Here is a 16857-nt window from a genome sequence, read left to right as displayed (position 1 = left end):
CTGCAAAATGGTTTGTGTCTTACCAAATTAACAGGAAACAAAAGGTGTTGTTGCAAAATACATGTGCAGTAAGCAGTCAATCTTCATCTGATCGGGAATTAAGTACATGAGGTTTTCCTCAAGCTTCCATCTTGGATCCATTGCTTTATCTTGTGTACATTCTCGTCTGTTACATTGCCAGATGCTAACTACATTTTGCTTGCAGACGATATAAACATTGCAATACCTACCAAATCAAGTACAGACTTAGAAATAGCTGCTAATCAAATTTTACTGACATTAATAAATGGTTTAAAGGTAATTCACTGTCATTAAACCTTGAAAAGAACCACTATGCACTTCACAACCAGTAAGAGATTTTCTTCCAGCATGTGTATAACATACACTCCTGGAAATTGAAATAAGAACACCGTGAATTCATTGTCCCAGGAAGGGGAAACTTTATTGACACATTCCTGGGGTCAGATACATCACATGATCACACTGACAGAACCACAGGCACATAGACACAGGCAACAGAGCATTTACAATGTCGGCACTAGTACAGTGTATATCCACCTTTCGCAGCAATGCAGGCTGCTATTCTCCCATGGAGACGATCGTAGAGATGCTGGATGTAGTCCTGTGGAACGGCTTGCCATGCCATTTCCACCTGGCGCCTCAGTTGGACCAGCGTTCGTGCTGGACGTGCAGACCGCGTGAGACGACGCTTCATCCAGTCCCAAACATGCTCAATGGGGGACAGATCCGGAGATCTTGCTGGCCAGGGTAGTTGACTTACACCTTCTAGAGCACGTTGGGTGGCACGGGATACATGCGGACGTGCATTGTCCTGTTGGAACAGCAAGTTCCCTTGCCGGTCTAGGAATGGTAGAACGATGGGTTCGATGACGGTTTGGATGTACCGTGCACTATTCAGTGTCCCCTCGACGATCACCAGTGGTGTACGGCCAGTGTAGGAGATCGCTCCCCACACCATGATGCCGGGTGTTGGCCCTGTGTGCCTCGGTCGTATGCAGTCCTGATTGTGGCGCTCACCTGCACGGCGCCAAACACGCATACGACCATCATTGGCACCAAGGCAGAAGCGACTCTCATCGCTGAAGACGACACGTCTCCATTCGTCCCTCCATTCACGCCTGTCGCGACACCACTGGAGGCGGGCTGCACGATGTTGGGGCGTGAGCGGAAGACGGCCTAACGGTGTGCGGGACCGTAGCCCAACTTCATGGAGACGGTTGCGAATGGTCCTCGCCGATACCCCAGGACCAACAGTGTCCCTAATTTGCTGGGAAGTGGCGGTGCGGTCCCCTACGGCACTGCGTAGGATCCTACGGTCTTGGCGTGCATCCGTGCGTCGCTGCGGTCCGGTCCCAGGTCGACGGGCACGTGCACCTTCTGCCGACCACTGGCGACAACATCGATGTACTGTGGAGACCTCACGCCCCACGTGTTGAGCAATTCGGCGGTACGTCCACCCGGCCTCCCGCATGCCCACTATACGCCCTCGCTCAAAGTCCGTCAACTGCACATACGGTTCACGTCCACGCTGTCGCGGCATGCTACCAGTGTTAAAGACTGCGATGGAGCTCCGTATGCCACGGCAAACTGGCTGACACTGACGGCGGCGGTGCACAAATGCTGCGCAGCTAGCGCCATTCGACGGCCAACACCGCGGTTCCTGGTGTGTCCGCTGTGCCGTGCGTGTGATCATTGCTTGTACAGCCCTCTCGCAGTGTCCGGAGCAAGTATGGTGGGTCTGACACACCGGTGTCAATGTGTTCTTTTTTCCATTTCCAGGAGTGTATAAGACATGCAGATCAAAGAGGTTGACATTGTTAAATTTCTGGGATTACAACTCGACAATAATACATTCAATTGGGAAGAGCATATAGAATTGCTGAAGCACCTAAACAAGTCTGTATTTGCAATGAGAATGATGTTAGACATAGAAGAAATAAATATTAAAAAAACTTGCATACTTTGCTTAGTTTCATTCCATTAACAGGGTCATATTCTGGGGTAACTCGTCAAACCGAGCAAAAGCATGTAACAAGACTCATTTGTGATGTAAGTTCAAGAACAGCAAGTAAAAGCCTGTTCCAGGAACTTCGTATTCTGACCACTGCTTCTCAGTATATTTATTCCTTAATGAAAGTTGTTGTAAGTAATATATATCTACCAATAGCTCAATACATAGTATCAATAGTAGGAATAAGAACAATATACTTAAAGACCTAAAATCACTTACCTAGGTCCAAAAAGGGGTTCAATATTCAGAAACACACATTTTCAATAAATAGCCAGCAACCATTAAAAACTTTGTTTCAGATAAAGCACAGTATAAACAGAGCTTGAAAGACTTTTTGATAGGCAACTCCTTCTACTCTTAGAGGAATATCTTAACAGGGACTGTTAAGACTAGCTTTAGGAAAAAATGTCTGTCAGACTTCAGTTTTGACAGCACTTGGTCACAATTGTCAAGATTAGGTATTTTGTATATGATAAATTTATTAAAAGCGCATAACTATGTTTCATTCTGACAGTGTATTAATTCTGTAAATGATAATAGTTCCAGTTTACTGTAATGTATTCACCTATTTTGACAATCTCCTGGCAAATGATCAGGGTATTAAGTATTATATTCAAATGTTTTATGTTTTTTATGCTATACTCTTTGACTTATTCCACATCCATGAGAATCATCTTATTTTTGGGTCTATGAAACAAAAACTGAATCTAATCTAATCTAATTTATGTCTTTTTCCCACGATCTGATTAAGATGGCATAAAGCCTATACAGTGCCCCACGCTATGCTTAGGTTACCTGTGAAAAGCCCATGAAAATTGTCTGGTAGTTTTGGAGAAGCATTTTCAGACAGACAGATATGACATTTTTACAGTTTTATTATTATTATAGGTGAAATATGTTGTCTTAAGTGAGATCTTACAATTAATTCAGTCCAGTAGCCTAAAAAAATTAACTACATACTTTAGTGAAATAACTTACCTTGCTAACACTATTTGCCCATCGCACTGCAACTCTTTTGCAGCCCAACATCTTTCCATCAAGACTTTCTTTGGCCTTTTTGGCATCGACACACTCTTTGTATGTAACAAAGGCATATCCACGTGGTTGTCCTGCTAATGGCCCCGAACGGTGGAATAGCAGATCAAATCTCTCGAAATCTCCATATTTTTGCAGGATTTTGAGGAGGTGGTACCAGTAATAAAAAAAAGTAAGACAAATAAAATGTTAGCTCTATGGACAGGATAATAATATCCACACAAATGTGTAATCAAATTCGGTTTGGCTATGCATACAAGACAGTCATTGATTTAAATGATGCATTTAAAGCCTAAGAAGTATTACACTACCTGACCAAAGTATCTGAATAGATCACCAAATGTGCATCTGGCGTTACAATCCCATTCACTTGTATAAAAGCAAAAACTGTTCTCCCACTCAAAGTTGGTAGTGTGCAAGTACAGCCATTATATCAAGGGTGCTCACAAATCTAGCATAGGCTAATTAGTAGTTGTGTAATTTTTAATGTTGCTTTTCTCTCTTGCAATGTTTTTTTTTTCTCTTTTGTCAAACAAAGTAACCTCTACATCTACCTTGAATGCCAAGATTTTCATCACCTTGGGTTTTACTTATGCCTTCTCCCACACTGCAGGAAGAAGATGTTTTATACCTTACTGTTTTATACCTTATGGTTATTGTTTCATTTTGGAAATTACTGTCTGTAGGTTGTTATGATACCGGAAACACATCAACACTTCACACGTAGTGTGACTGTGAAACACATGTTGAGATACAGTGACAATAAAATTAGAAAGGGCCACTGAAGAAAGTACTTCACAGAATGTGGAAAGCTTAATGGGAAAGATGCTTGAATGTATCAGGTATTTTTTCTGTGCTTGCTAACCAGTCAAATAAGAGTCCCTGGATTTAATTTCCTACAAAATCAGATTATCTTGATACTGGCAGTAGACAACTACTTATGCAGAAATATGAATTTTGCCCTCATTACAAAGTACATTGACTTTGCTTTCCAGGAGGAATTGGTTCCTATTCTTCCACAGACACTCTAATTATGATTTCTCCGGCAGCGTTGTAAGTACTGTAGAACACTGTATGAGGGAATTTTATTACACCTTCAGACAATGTAATTGTCTGAAAACAGGACAGCTGATAATTACAATTACAAAAATGATTTTTTTTAAAATTTATTAACATGGAACACATGAAAAGGAAAGTTGTTACTCAGCATATAGTGGAGATGCTGCGTTGCAGATAGGCACAACAAAAAGACCGTCACAAGTAACGCTTTCGGCCAGTAAGGTCTTCGTCAAAAGTAGATGACAGACACACAAATACACACTTACACAAACACAACTCACACACACATGGCTGCAGTCTCAGGCAGCTGAGGCCACACTGCAAACAGCAATACCAGTGCATGATAGAAGTGGTGAGTGGGTGGGGGTAAGGAGGAGGCTGGGTTGGAGAGGGAGAGGGATAGTAAGGTAGGGGTGGCGGACAGTGGCATGCTGCTGGAGAGTGCGCAGGGATGAGATGGAGGGTAGGGCAGCTATGTGCATTCGCGAGGCTGGACGGAGGATAGCGGAGAGGTGGGGAGAAGGGGGGAAAGGAGTAATGCAAAAGGAGAGAAGTAAAAATACTGGGTGCAATGGTAGAATGAGGGCTTTGTAGTGCTGGAATGAGAACAGAGAAGGGGCTGGATGGGAGACGAAAATGGCTAAAAGAGGTTGAGGCCAGGAGGGATACGGAAACTTAGCATATACTGCAGGGAAAGTTCCCACCTGCGCAATTGAGAAAAGATGGGGTTGATAGGAAGGATCCGTATGGCACAGGCTGTGAAGCAGTCACTGAAATGAAGGAGGTCATGTTTGGCAGCTTGTTCAGCAACAGGGTGGTCCACTTGTTTCTTGGCCACAATTTGTCAATGGCCATTCACGTGGACAGACAGCATGTTTGTTGTCCTGCCCACATAGAATGCAGCACAGTGAATGCAGCTTAGCTTGTAGATCACATAACTGGTTTCACAGGTAGCCCTGCCTTTGATGGAGTAGGTGGTGGTGGGAGGATGTATGGGACAGGTCTTGCATCTAGGTCTACTACAGGGGTATGAGCCATGAGGTAACAGATTGGGAGCAGGGGTTGTGCAAGGATGGATGAGTATATTGTGTAGGTTTGGTAGACGGCGGAATACCACTGTAGGAGGTGTGGGAAGGATAGTGGGCAGGACGTTTCTCATTGCAGGGCACAATGAGAGGTAGTCAAGACCATGGCGGAGAATGTAATTCAGTTGCTCCAGTCCTGGGTGTTACTTTATGAGGGGAATGCTCCTTTGTGGCCAGATGGTGGGACTTTGGGAAGTGGTGGAAGCCTGGAAAGATAAGGCATGGGATATTTATTTTTGTACAAGGTCAGAAGGATAATTACGATCTGTGAAGGCTTCAGTGAGACCCTCAGTACGTTTCGAGAGGGATTGCTCGTTCCTGTAGATGCAATGACCACGGGTAATTAGGCTATATGGAAGGGACTTACTGGTATGGAATGCCTGGCAGCTGTCAAAGTGGAGGTATTGCTGGTGGTTAGAAGGTTTGATATGGATGGAGGTACTGATGTAGCCATCTGTGAGGTGGAGGTTAACATCAACGAAGATGGCTTGTTGGGTTGAGTACGACCAGGTAAAGCAATGGAACACTTTTGTCAATCTTCTCTGCAGCGCAGTGGGAACTTCATACTTTCAGAATCAAGAACATGTATCAAATAAAGTTATTTCATTCTGAGACTCACTCAGTGATCCTTGGATCAAGATTTCCTATCCATAATCTTCTGTCTTCTAACTTATTTTCTGGTAGTGGGTCTAGTGGTAGTGGATTTGTTATAGTCTGGAAAAAAATGCAAAAATCCGATAGTTATAAAATGACTAAGGAACTAATCAAAAAGCTACACTACTGGCCATTAAAACTACTACACCAAGAAGAAATGGAGATGATAAATGGGTATTCATTGGACAAATATATTATGCTAGAACTGACATGTGATTACATTTTCACACAATTTGGGTGCATAGATCCTGAGAAACCAGTACGCAGAACAACCACCTCTGGCCATAATAACGGCCTTGATACGCCTGGGCATTGAGTCAAACAGAGCTTGGATGGCGTGTACAGGTACAGCTGCCCGTGCAGCTTCAACACGATACCACAGTTCATCAAGAGTAGTGACTGGCGCATTGTGACGAGCCAGTTGTTCGGCCACGATTGACCAGATATTTTGAATTGGTGAGAGATCTGGAGAATGTGCTGGCCAGGGCAGCAGTCGAACATTTTCTGTCTCCAGAAAGGCCCATACATAACCTGCAACATGTGGTTGTGCATTATCCTGCTGAAATGTAGGGTTTCGCAGGGATCAAGTGAAGGGTAGAGCCACGGGTCGAAACACATCTGAAATGTAAGATCCACTGTTCAAAGTGCCGTCAATGCGAACAAGAGATGACTGAGACGTGTAACCAATGGCACCCCATACCATCACGCCAGGTAATACGCCAGTATGGCGATGATGAATACACACTTCCAATGTGCATTCACCGCGATGTTGCCAAACACGGATGCGACCATCATGATGCTGTAAACAGAACCTGGATTCATCCGAAAAAATGATGTTTTGTCATTCGTGTACCCAGGTTCGTCATTGAGTACACCATCGCAGGCGCTCCTGTCTGTGATGCAGCGTCAAGGGTAACCACAGCCATGGTCTCCGAGCTGATAGTCCAAGCTGCTGCAATCGTCGTCAAACTCTTCGTACAGATGGTTGTAGTCTTGCAAAGGTCCCCATCTGTTGACTCAGGGCTCGAGACACGGCTGCACGATCCATTACAGCCATGCGGATAAGATACCTGTCATCTCGACTGCTAGTGATACGAGGCTGTTGGGATCCAGCACGGCGTTCAGTATGACCCTCCTGAATCCATCGATTCCATATTCTGCTAACAGTCACTGGATCTCGACCAACACGAGCAGCAGTGTCGCAACTCGATAAACCGCAATCGCGATAGGCTACAATCCGACCTTTATCAAAGTTAGAAACGTGATGGTATGCATTTCTCCTCCTTACACGAGGCATCACAACAACGTTTCACCAGGCAACGCCGTTCAACTGCTGTTTGTGTATGAGAAATCGGTCGGGAACTTTCCTCATGTCAGCACGTTGTAGGTGTCGCCACCGGCGCCAACCTTGTGTGAATGCTCTGAAAAGCTAATCATTTGTTCATATCACAGCATCTTCTTTCTGTCGGTTAAATTTCGCGTCTGTAGCACGTCATCTTTGTGGTGTAGCAATTTTAATGGCCAGTAGTGTAGATAGAACAGTTAAAACTACATTTCACTTGTTTATACTTTATCAGAACATATGAAATATCAGAAAAGTGTACCACAAAATAAATATGTGCTACAAATGATCAATGGCCTTTATAATATGAGCAATAAAACCTTTACTTCACAATTACGTAGAATATGTTGCATGCCTATTCATTATCTGCAACAAACTTTAGAACCTCAACAAATACACTCCTGGAAATTGAAATAAGAACACCGTGAATTCGTTGTCCCAGGAAGGGGAAACTTTATTGACACATTCCTGGGGTCAGATACATCACATGATCACACTGACAGAACCACAGGCACATAGACACAGGCAACAGAGCATGCACAATGTCGGCACTAGTACAGTGTATATCCACCTTTCGCAGCAATGCACGCTGCTATTCTCCCATGGAGACGATCATAGAGATGCTGGATGTAGTCCTGTGGAACGGCTTGCCATGCCATTTCCACCTGGCGCCTCAGTTGGACCAGGATTCGTGCTGGACGTGCAGACCGCGTGAGACGACGCTTCATCCAGTCCCAAACATGCTCAATGGTGGACAGATCCGGAGATCTTGCTGGCCAGGGTAGTTGACTTACACCTTCTAGAGCACGTTGGGTGGCAAGGGATACATGCGGACGTGCATTGTCCTGTTGGAACAGCAAGTTCCCTTGCCGGTCTAGGAATGGTAGAACGATGGGTTCGATGACGGTTTGGATGTACCGTGCACTATTCAGTGTCCCCTCGACGATCACCAGTGGTGTACGGCCAGTGTAGGAGATCGCTCCCCACACCATGATGCCGGGTGTTGGCCCTGTGTGCCTCGGTCGTATGCAGTCCTGATTGTGGCGCTCACCTGCACGGCGCCAAACACGCATACGACCATCATTGGCACCAAGGCAGAAGCGACTCTCATCGCTGAAGACGACACGTCTCCATTCGTCCCTCCATTCACGCCTGTCGCGACACCACTGGAGGCGGGCTGCACGATGTTGGGGCGTGAGCGGAAGACGGCCTAACGGTGTGCGGGACCGTAGCCCAGCTTCATGGAGACGGTTGCGAATGGTCCTCGCCGATACCCCAGGAGCAACAGTGTCCCTAATTTGTTGCTGGGAAGTGGCGGTGCGGTCCCCTACGGCACTGCGTAGGATCCTACGGTCTTGGCGTGCATACGTGCGTCGCTGCGGTCCGGTCCCAGGTCTACGGGCACGTGCACCTTCCGCCGACCACTGGCGACAACATCGATGTACTGTGGAGACCTCACGCCCCACGTGTTGAGCAATTCGGCGGTACGTCCACCCGGCCTCCCGCATGTCCACTATACGCCCTTGCTCAAAGTCCGTCAACTGCACATACGGTTCACGTCCACGCTGTCGCGGCGTGCTACCAGTGTTAAAGACTGCGATGGAGCTCCGTATGCCACGGCAAACTGGCTGACACTGACGGCGGCGGTGCACAAATGCTGCGCAGCTAGCGCCATTCGACGGCCAACACCGCGGTTCCTGGTGTGTCCGCTGTGCCGTGCGTGTGATCATTGCTTGTACAGCCCTCTCGCAGTGTCCGGAGCAAGTATGGTGGGTCTGACACACCGGTGTCAATGTGTTCTTTTTTCCATTTCCAGGAGTGTATAATAAAATGGATTGCAGGAAGAAATAGTCTTGTTCTGTTATTTTTTCAAAAATTGATGCAATGGGGACATGTGAAAATACTGGTGGACCCTTCCTGAAAGCACGAACAGAAAAAATTAGATCCATTAAATACTAAAAATAAGAGAACCCTCTTTTTCTAATATCAGCCCTTGGTATAAGGCACCAATACATAAAGAAACTTCCAGCATTGTTGCAAACGACCAACATCATGTGGTCAGAATTATGTAAATGAAAAACTGAATGTGAACATGTCAGTTCTAAATTAGATACAACGCTATTTTTAATAAAAAAAAAGAGTGATAGCCAGTGATTATTGCCATTTTCACTGTCAGTAACAAATCATAGATTTTTACTGATCAAACCGGCCAAAATATCTTTGTTTTCCTTTTGGTTACCATTTGAACGTGACATACACGAATTCAATATATTATATGTGCATAGATTCTGAAATGAAAGGAGATGAAATACCTTAAAGAACACGTCAGAACACATGATATATTATTATCAGATGACCCCTGGCCAAATCCATACATATTACAAAAATGGATGTATGTACATGCGTATGTATGTTCCGCATCTCCTCCTAAACCAATGGACCAATTTCAACCAAACTTGGGGCATGTATCCAAGCAACTATCACAGTGAGGGTAAGAACCGTCGACCTATCACAGTTCTTGAGATATGATATCACAAAGAATGAGATGCGTGAAAACTGCCACATCATACATGACATTTAAAGTTATTACTTCTTTGCTACTTATTCTATTTGAAACATATTTTGCACAAAGTATCCACATATGACACTGAATGTATCTACACAAACATATCATTCTATGACACATAGTTCGAGAGATATTATGTCATAAACACTGAAATGTATGAAAAACTGCAGCATAATGCTTAAAGTTTTAATAAACTTATTCTTTACTTCGAAGACATTCCTACAGTTGAAACAACTTAAGGAAATCTTTGATGCCTGGCACCACTTTTGACAGCTTTTAATTGCGAAGCACAAATATGTGCAGTCGAAAATAATAGCTGTCTATAGAGACACATGAAGCAGCTGCTCTAGGCATACAAAAACTGTCCGGCATCATTTCACACTGCGTCTACAGCATAATTTCAAAGATGTTTTCACGAATACATGGAAATGAAATTTTTTCTGTAGTACATCACAAACACAGTAAATTTTTTTTGTTCCTTTCTAATAGAAAACTAGCAGAATTGATACCTGGGCAATGTCAGGTTTGTCAGCTAGTAAACAATAAAAATAAATAAATAAAGCATCTATTACAAATCCCTTCTGTGCACTACACTAATTACTAATCTGCACTGTTGACAGTTCTTATTTATGTGATACCAATCATTGGCATTTACTTTATTCTGGTTACACTCAAAATTCTGATGAAGGCTAGGTCCGCAGCCTTTACGGATAACTGAACAAAGCCATTCTGTTTACATGGTTGCTGACAGATATGGTTTAACTTTCTATCAATAATATGGTCATTAGGGAGGGAATATTAGCTGGATTGGAAAACGACTTCAGCCATGCCCTTTCAACAAAACTATACCAGCATCTGTATTACGAAAATTAGGGGATTTATGGAAAACCTAATTCTGGATGTGTTTGTACTTAGGATCTGAAATCTCAGAATCTAAATACTATATGGACAAAGTAGCTAACATGGCATGCAAGTTCTTCATTTAAGAATTGTCATAAATAACAATTTCCTGTTTTAAGTCAACACAATACTTCTCAAATATTTTGCATCAATACTATAATTCTGAACTGATGGATATAAAATAGATACATCACACCTTATGGAAGTTAAAAGTTGTCAACTATGCATTATGAGAAAAATGAATGGTCTCTATTTCCAGAATTCATCATTTATTTCTCATTAAGTGCACTTGGTTCAAGAATCATAAAAGAAGGTTGTATACATGGAAGAATCCTGGAGATACTAAAAGGTATCAGATAGATTATATAACGGTAAGACAGAGATTTAGGAACCAGGTTTTAAATTGTAAGACATTTCCAGGTGCAGATGTGGACTCTGACCACAATCTATTGCTTATGAGCTGTATATTAAAACTGAAGAAATTGCAAAAAGGTGGGACTTTAAGGAGATGGGACCTGGATAAACTGACTAAACCAGAGGTTGTACAGAGTTTCAGGGACAGCATAAGGGAACAATTGACAGGAATGGGGGAAAGAAATACAGTAGAAGAAGAATGGGTAGCTCTGAGGGATGAAGTAGTGAAGGCAGCAGAGGATCAAGTAGGTAAAAAGACGAGGGCTAGTAGAAATCCTTGGGTAACAGAAGAAATATTGAATTTAATTGATGAAAGGAGAAAATATAAAAACGCAGTAAATGAAGAAGGCAAAAGGGAATACAAACGTCTCAAAAATGAGATCGACAGGAAGTGCAAAATGGTTAAGCAGGGATGGCTAGAGGACAAATGTGAGGATGTAAACACTTCTCTCACTAGGTGCAAGATAGATACTGCCTACAGGAAAATTAGAGAGACCTTTGGAGAAAAGAGAAAGACTTGCATGAATATCAAGAGCTCAGATGGAAACCCAGTTCTAAGCAAAGAAGGGAAAGCAAAAAGGTAGAAGGAGTATATAGAGGGTCTATACAAAGGCGATGTACTTGAGGACAATATTATGGAAATGGAAGAGGATGTAGATGAAGATGAAATGGGAGATACGATACTGCGTGAAGAGTTTGACAGAGCACTGAAAGACCTGAGTCGAAACAAGGCCCCGGGAGTAGACAACATTCCATTGGAACTACTGACGGCCTTGGGAGAGCCAGTCCTGACAAAACTCTACCATCTGGTGAGCAAGATGTATGAGACAGGCGAAATACCCTCAGACTTCAAGAAGAATATAATAATTCCAATCCCAAAGAATGCAGGTATTGACAGATGTGAAAATTACCGAACTATCAGTTTAATAACCCACAGCTGCAAAATACTAACACGAATTCTTTACAGACGAATGGAAAAACTGGTAGAAGCCGACCTCGGCAAAGATCAGTTTGGATTCCGCAGAAATGTTGGAACACGTGAGGCAATACTGACCCTACGACTTATCTTAGAAAATAGATTAAGGAAAGGCAAACCTACATTTCTAGCATTTGTAGACTTAGAGGAAGCTTTTGACAATGTTGACTGGAATACTCTCTTTCAAATTCTAAAGATGGCAGGGGCAAAATAAAGGGAGCGAAAGGGTATTTACAATTTGTACAGAAATCAGATGGCAGTTATAAGAGTCGAGGGGGATGAAAGGGAAGCAGCGGTTGGGAAGGGAGTGAGACAGGGTTGTAGCCTGTCCCCGATGTTATTCAATCTGTATATTGAGCAAGCAGTAAAGGAAACAAAAGAAAAATTTGGAGTAGGTATTAAAGTCCATGGAGAAGAAATAAAAACGTTGACGTTCGCCAATGACATTGTAATTCTGTCAGAGACAGCAAAGGACTTGGAAGAGCAGCTGAACAGAATGGACAGTGTCTTGAAAGTAGGATATAAGATGAACATCAACAAAAGCAAAACAAGGATAATGGAATGTAGTCGAATTAAGTCGGGTGATGCTGAGGGAATTAGATTAGGAAATGAGACACTTAAAGTAATAAAGGAGTTTTGCTATTTGGGGAGCAAAATAACTGATGATGGTCGAAGTAGAGAGGATATAAAAGGTAGACTGGCAATGGCAAGGAACGCGTTTCTGAAGAAGAGAAATTTCTTAACATTGAGTATAGATTTAAGTGTCAGGAAGTCGTTTCTGAAACTATTTGTATGGAGTGCAACCATGTATGGAAGTGAAACATGGACGATAAATAGTTTGGACAAGAAGAGAATAGAAGCTTTTGAAATGTGGTGCTACAGAAGAATGCTGAAGATTAGATGGGTAGATCACATAACTAATGAGGAGGTATTGAACAGAATTGGGGAGGAGTTTGTGGCACAACTTGACAAGAAGAAGGGACCGGTTGGTAGGACATGTTCTGAGGCATCAAGGGATCACAAATTTAGCATTGGAGGGCAGCGCGGAGGGTAAAAATCGTAGAGGGAAACCAAGAGAGGAATACACTAAGCAGATTCAGAAGGATGTAGGTTGCAGTAAGTACTGGGAGATGATGAAGCTTGCACAGGATAGAGTAGCATGGAGAGCTGCATCAAGCCAGTCTCGGGACTGACGACAAGAATAACAAAGTGCATTCCAAAGTAATTTATATAATGAAGCTCTAATTTGAATTGCAAGGATGTTGAGAGCAATACAAAGGTGCAAATGATAAAAGGAAGCATATTTTTAAGTGATGACAATATAAAGATTTCTTCACTGCTGGGCAAGTCTACACACAACACCAACAGATATAAAAATCTAGTGAACAAATTTTGAGTTGGGCTATATGTGGTGAACTAGCATAAGAATACGGGAATTTTTGTACAATGTTAATAACATTGCATATATTGAGATTACCCACAAGAAAAAGTTGTGAACTACACTCAAAAGTTCCATTTACCAAAACACAGAAATGGAAAATATTTTTCTGCAGGACACTACGACAGGTTCAAGACTTTCTTTGTGACATTGTAATGCTTACAGTTTACGTTCTCAGGTGACGAAAACTAATGAAATTTAAAAATAAAGTCATCTAGACAATGAAATAACACATGGAAAATCAACAGATAGAATATTATAAACATAAAAACAGAAGAAGGCAGGAACAAAAAACCATTTAGAGGCCTAACAGCAGTATGCGTGAAGTGTTTCACAAAGTTGTAAAATGGTCACAAAAAACTCAAACTGCTTCCAAACAGACAGGCCTTCAGGGAAGAAAAGGTCAGTTATACAAGGTCTAGATATGTTAATGTGACCACAGCCTATGTTCGATGTCAATGTGCAATAATCACTCACACCACTTGCACTAGCAGCGGAGGAGATATAAAATGTGTTAGGGGATGCAGAAAGCAGTGCAGTCACTGTCAAATGCAAAAACAGAGTGATTTATCTGACTTCCAAAAGGCCATGATCAGCAGCGTATGAGCCTCCAAAACAGGTACCCGGTTTACGCATCCATGCTGACTATTGTTCATTGGCGACAAAGGCTGGCATTTGCATGCCAATACCACAACTGGATGTCCACTGAGAGGCAACAGGTGACCTTTTCAGATGAACCATGTTTTATGCTTCATTGGACAGAAGAAAGTTGGCATGTACAGTGTGAAATGTCTGAAAGAAAACACCATGTAACATTCGTTGGAAGGGTCCATGCCGGAGGAGGGAGCATTAATGTCTGAGGGATGTTTTTGTGGCATTCTCTGGGTTCTATCATCGTTCTGGAAGGCACAGTGGATCAACACAAGTGGGTATCTCTGCCTGGGGACCATGTCCACCACTACATGCAGTCTGTTTTTCCTCGGCACAACGGCATCTAGCAACAGGACACTGCAACGTGTCACACACCTTGCAGTGTACATGCATGGTTTGGAGAGCACCATACTGAGTTTATTGCACTCCCCTGGCCAACAAATTTCCCAAGTTTAAGCCTAATCCAGAATCTGTGGAACCACCTTGATCGGGCTGTATACACCATGGCTCCTCAAACGAGAAACCTAGCACAGCTGGCCAGTACTGGAGTCAGCATGACTTCACATCCCTGACTCTCTTCCACCTCGCAGCGGTCTGTACAGTAGAAGGTGGTTATTCAGACTTCTTGACAGGCGGTAACATTAATGTGACTGGACAGTGTATTAGGGTACACTAGGTAAAACTTTTCCACAATTTGAAAGGTGGTTGGAGACAACGTGTTAACAAGGGACATGTGGTTTATTGAATTTAAATTATACACATGACCTTTCCATACAAAGCCTTCAGTGCTCCAGTATCTAAGCCAAGAGCGGTCGATAGCAGCAGTTTCTGTTTCTACACAGGGTTTATTTTAGAGTTTTTATCACAAGCTTCTGTCAAAGAAAAGAATATGTGTGTGTTAATCTGAGGCAACTAGCATTAATTACATTTTATAAGTGACTGCATATTTTTTCAAGCATTAGCATTTGTGGGACTTGACTTTCTAGTGAACATTAACTGTTTATGTATGTCTACAACAGTGATATTTATTTCTGTTTTACGAGTTTGTGGATTTTGTGGTTTTTACTGTAGAGTGAGAACTTTCTGGAGCAGATTTTTAGTGCTAGGTTTTATGTTTCTTGTTTACACACAGTAATTTCACTAAGTGGGGACAAGCAGCAGGAAATGATCCCAGAGAGGATAAGGAGCAAACATGTCATATGGCCGGAAATGCATTATGTCTGTACCACAGGGTATCTATTAATTCATCATGTCTATACAGTTCAATGCAGTGTATGACATGCTGTGATGACACAACTGTTTGATTAGGCGTTTGAAGTTGTCTCCAAGAGCCTCTAAGCTTGTGTGAATATGACACACCAATGACTGATGCACACATTCAAATGTGAGGCAAAAAGGGGGCTAGAGTATGATATTAGACCCTCCACCATCCCATCTAAAATCTTCGCCATGGCGACAAATTGAACTGCAGCATGATGAAACCAATGAATGTGAGTGTCAGACAGACCTGTTGCATTGCCTACTGTTTATGTGTGGGCTGTATTTAAACACACCTTACTGAATTTAGAGCACTTTTCATCACAAAAACTACAACTTGAACGCAAATTCAGAAATTGCAAAATTGATAATGAACATGTCTCAGAGGAGTTCTATGACGCAAATTATGTATTTACATATATCATGGATTAACTAAAAAAATGGAGTGGTTACCAGTGCCAAACACTGCATAATGTGGCTTGCTGAGTATAGGTGCAGACGTTATTACCACTGTGGTTATGTTCGTCTTATACAAAACGTATTTCTGTAAATGAGCTGTTGTGGACAGACATGACAGATTAAATAACGCACTATTTATCGGTTCAAACAACAGCATTATACTCAACAACAAACGTGTAAACACAGGGTCCCAAAACAAGTGAATAGTCCTCTTGAAATCAGAGACAGGGGGGGGGGGGGGGGGGGAAGAGAGATGACTAGTACATTATAGTAACAATTTCACTCAACGCATGTGGCCATAGAGCACATGTCGTAATCAACGATTTTAGATTTTTGACTGGGCTATCGTCAATCTGTTACGGAACAGTGAAATTCATACTTCTGGTCGTTTCCTCAACTCACGAGGAAACCGATACCCCCGGCTGTGCAACAAATGAATCGGTCACTAGAAACAAGATATAGAAATCGGGGGGCTGGACTGATTTAAACTTGACTCGACATTGTACTCTTACGTATTTGTGCGATACGCTGTCCGTCTGCTCTTGAAAAACATTTTTGCCTGCTATTTCATTAATTAATATACTCCAGGCATATACACAAAACTACAGCACACAAGCACATACACATAGATTTTGTTATAAAATCTACACACCTCACATAAGCTCATTCCGACTCAGCTAAAGAAGCTGAACTATAAACAACAGCAAAAACAATAACATAAACAAAACAATACTGAAAGTGATTCCACACCGATAGAATATACACAGACAGTTTGGAACAAAGATAGCCAACCAAAGACATAAAATTCTCTATATTTTTGATGCAACCGCAACCAAAATCGGTGGATGAATTTGTTGGACGCTAAACAATGTTATCATCAGCGCCTTTTCACTAGTTCCTGATACTGATGAATGCATAGCATTCTCGTTAAAATGAAAAGCAAAGGCCATATAACGATAGTCACAGTAATAGAAATCGTCACTTACAAT

The 16857-nt window shown here is 42.4% G+C and overlaps 1 protein-coding gene across 1 annotated transcript in view; it reads right to left on the bottom strand.

Annotated features, from left to right (window-relative positions):
- Positions 1-16651, bottom strand: part of LOC124798004 (probable RNA-binding protein 18) — a 45054-nt gene extending 28403 nt beyond the window's left edge. The window contains exons 1-3 of the mRNA XM_047261191.1: positions 16521-16651; positions 5831-5925; positions 3011-3224 (exon numbers count right to left, since the gene is read on the bottom strand). Of these exons, the coding sequence (XP_047117147.1) occupies positions 3011-3224; positions 5831-5925; positions 16521-16535 (324 nt within the window). The 5' untranslated portion in view covers positions 16536-16651. The remainder of the gene's footprint in view (positions 1-3010; positions 3225-5830; positions 5926-16520) is intronic.
- Between the last annotated feature and the right edge of the window lie 206 nt (positions 16652-16857).

The sequence above is a fragment of the Schistocerca piceifrons genome, chromosome 5 (genome assembly GCF_021461385.2).
Source record: "Schistocerca piceifrons isolate TAMUIC-IGC-003096 chromosome 5, iqSchPice1.1, whole genome shotgun sequence".
Lineage (NCBI taxonomy): Eukaryota > Metazoa > Arthropoda > Insecta > Orthoptera > Acrididae > Schistocerca > Schistocerca piceifrons.
The sequence above is the reverse complement of the archived record's forward strand: the minus strand, read 5'-3'. Positions and strand labels throughout refer to the sequence as shown.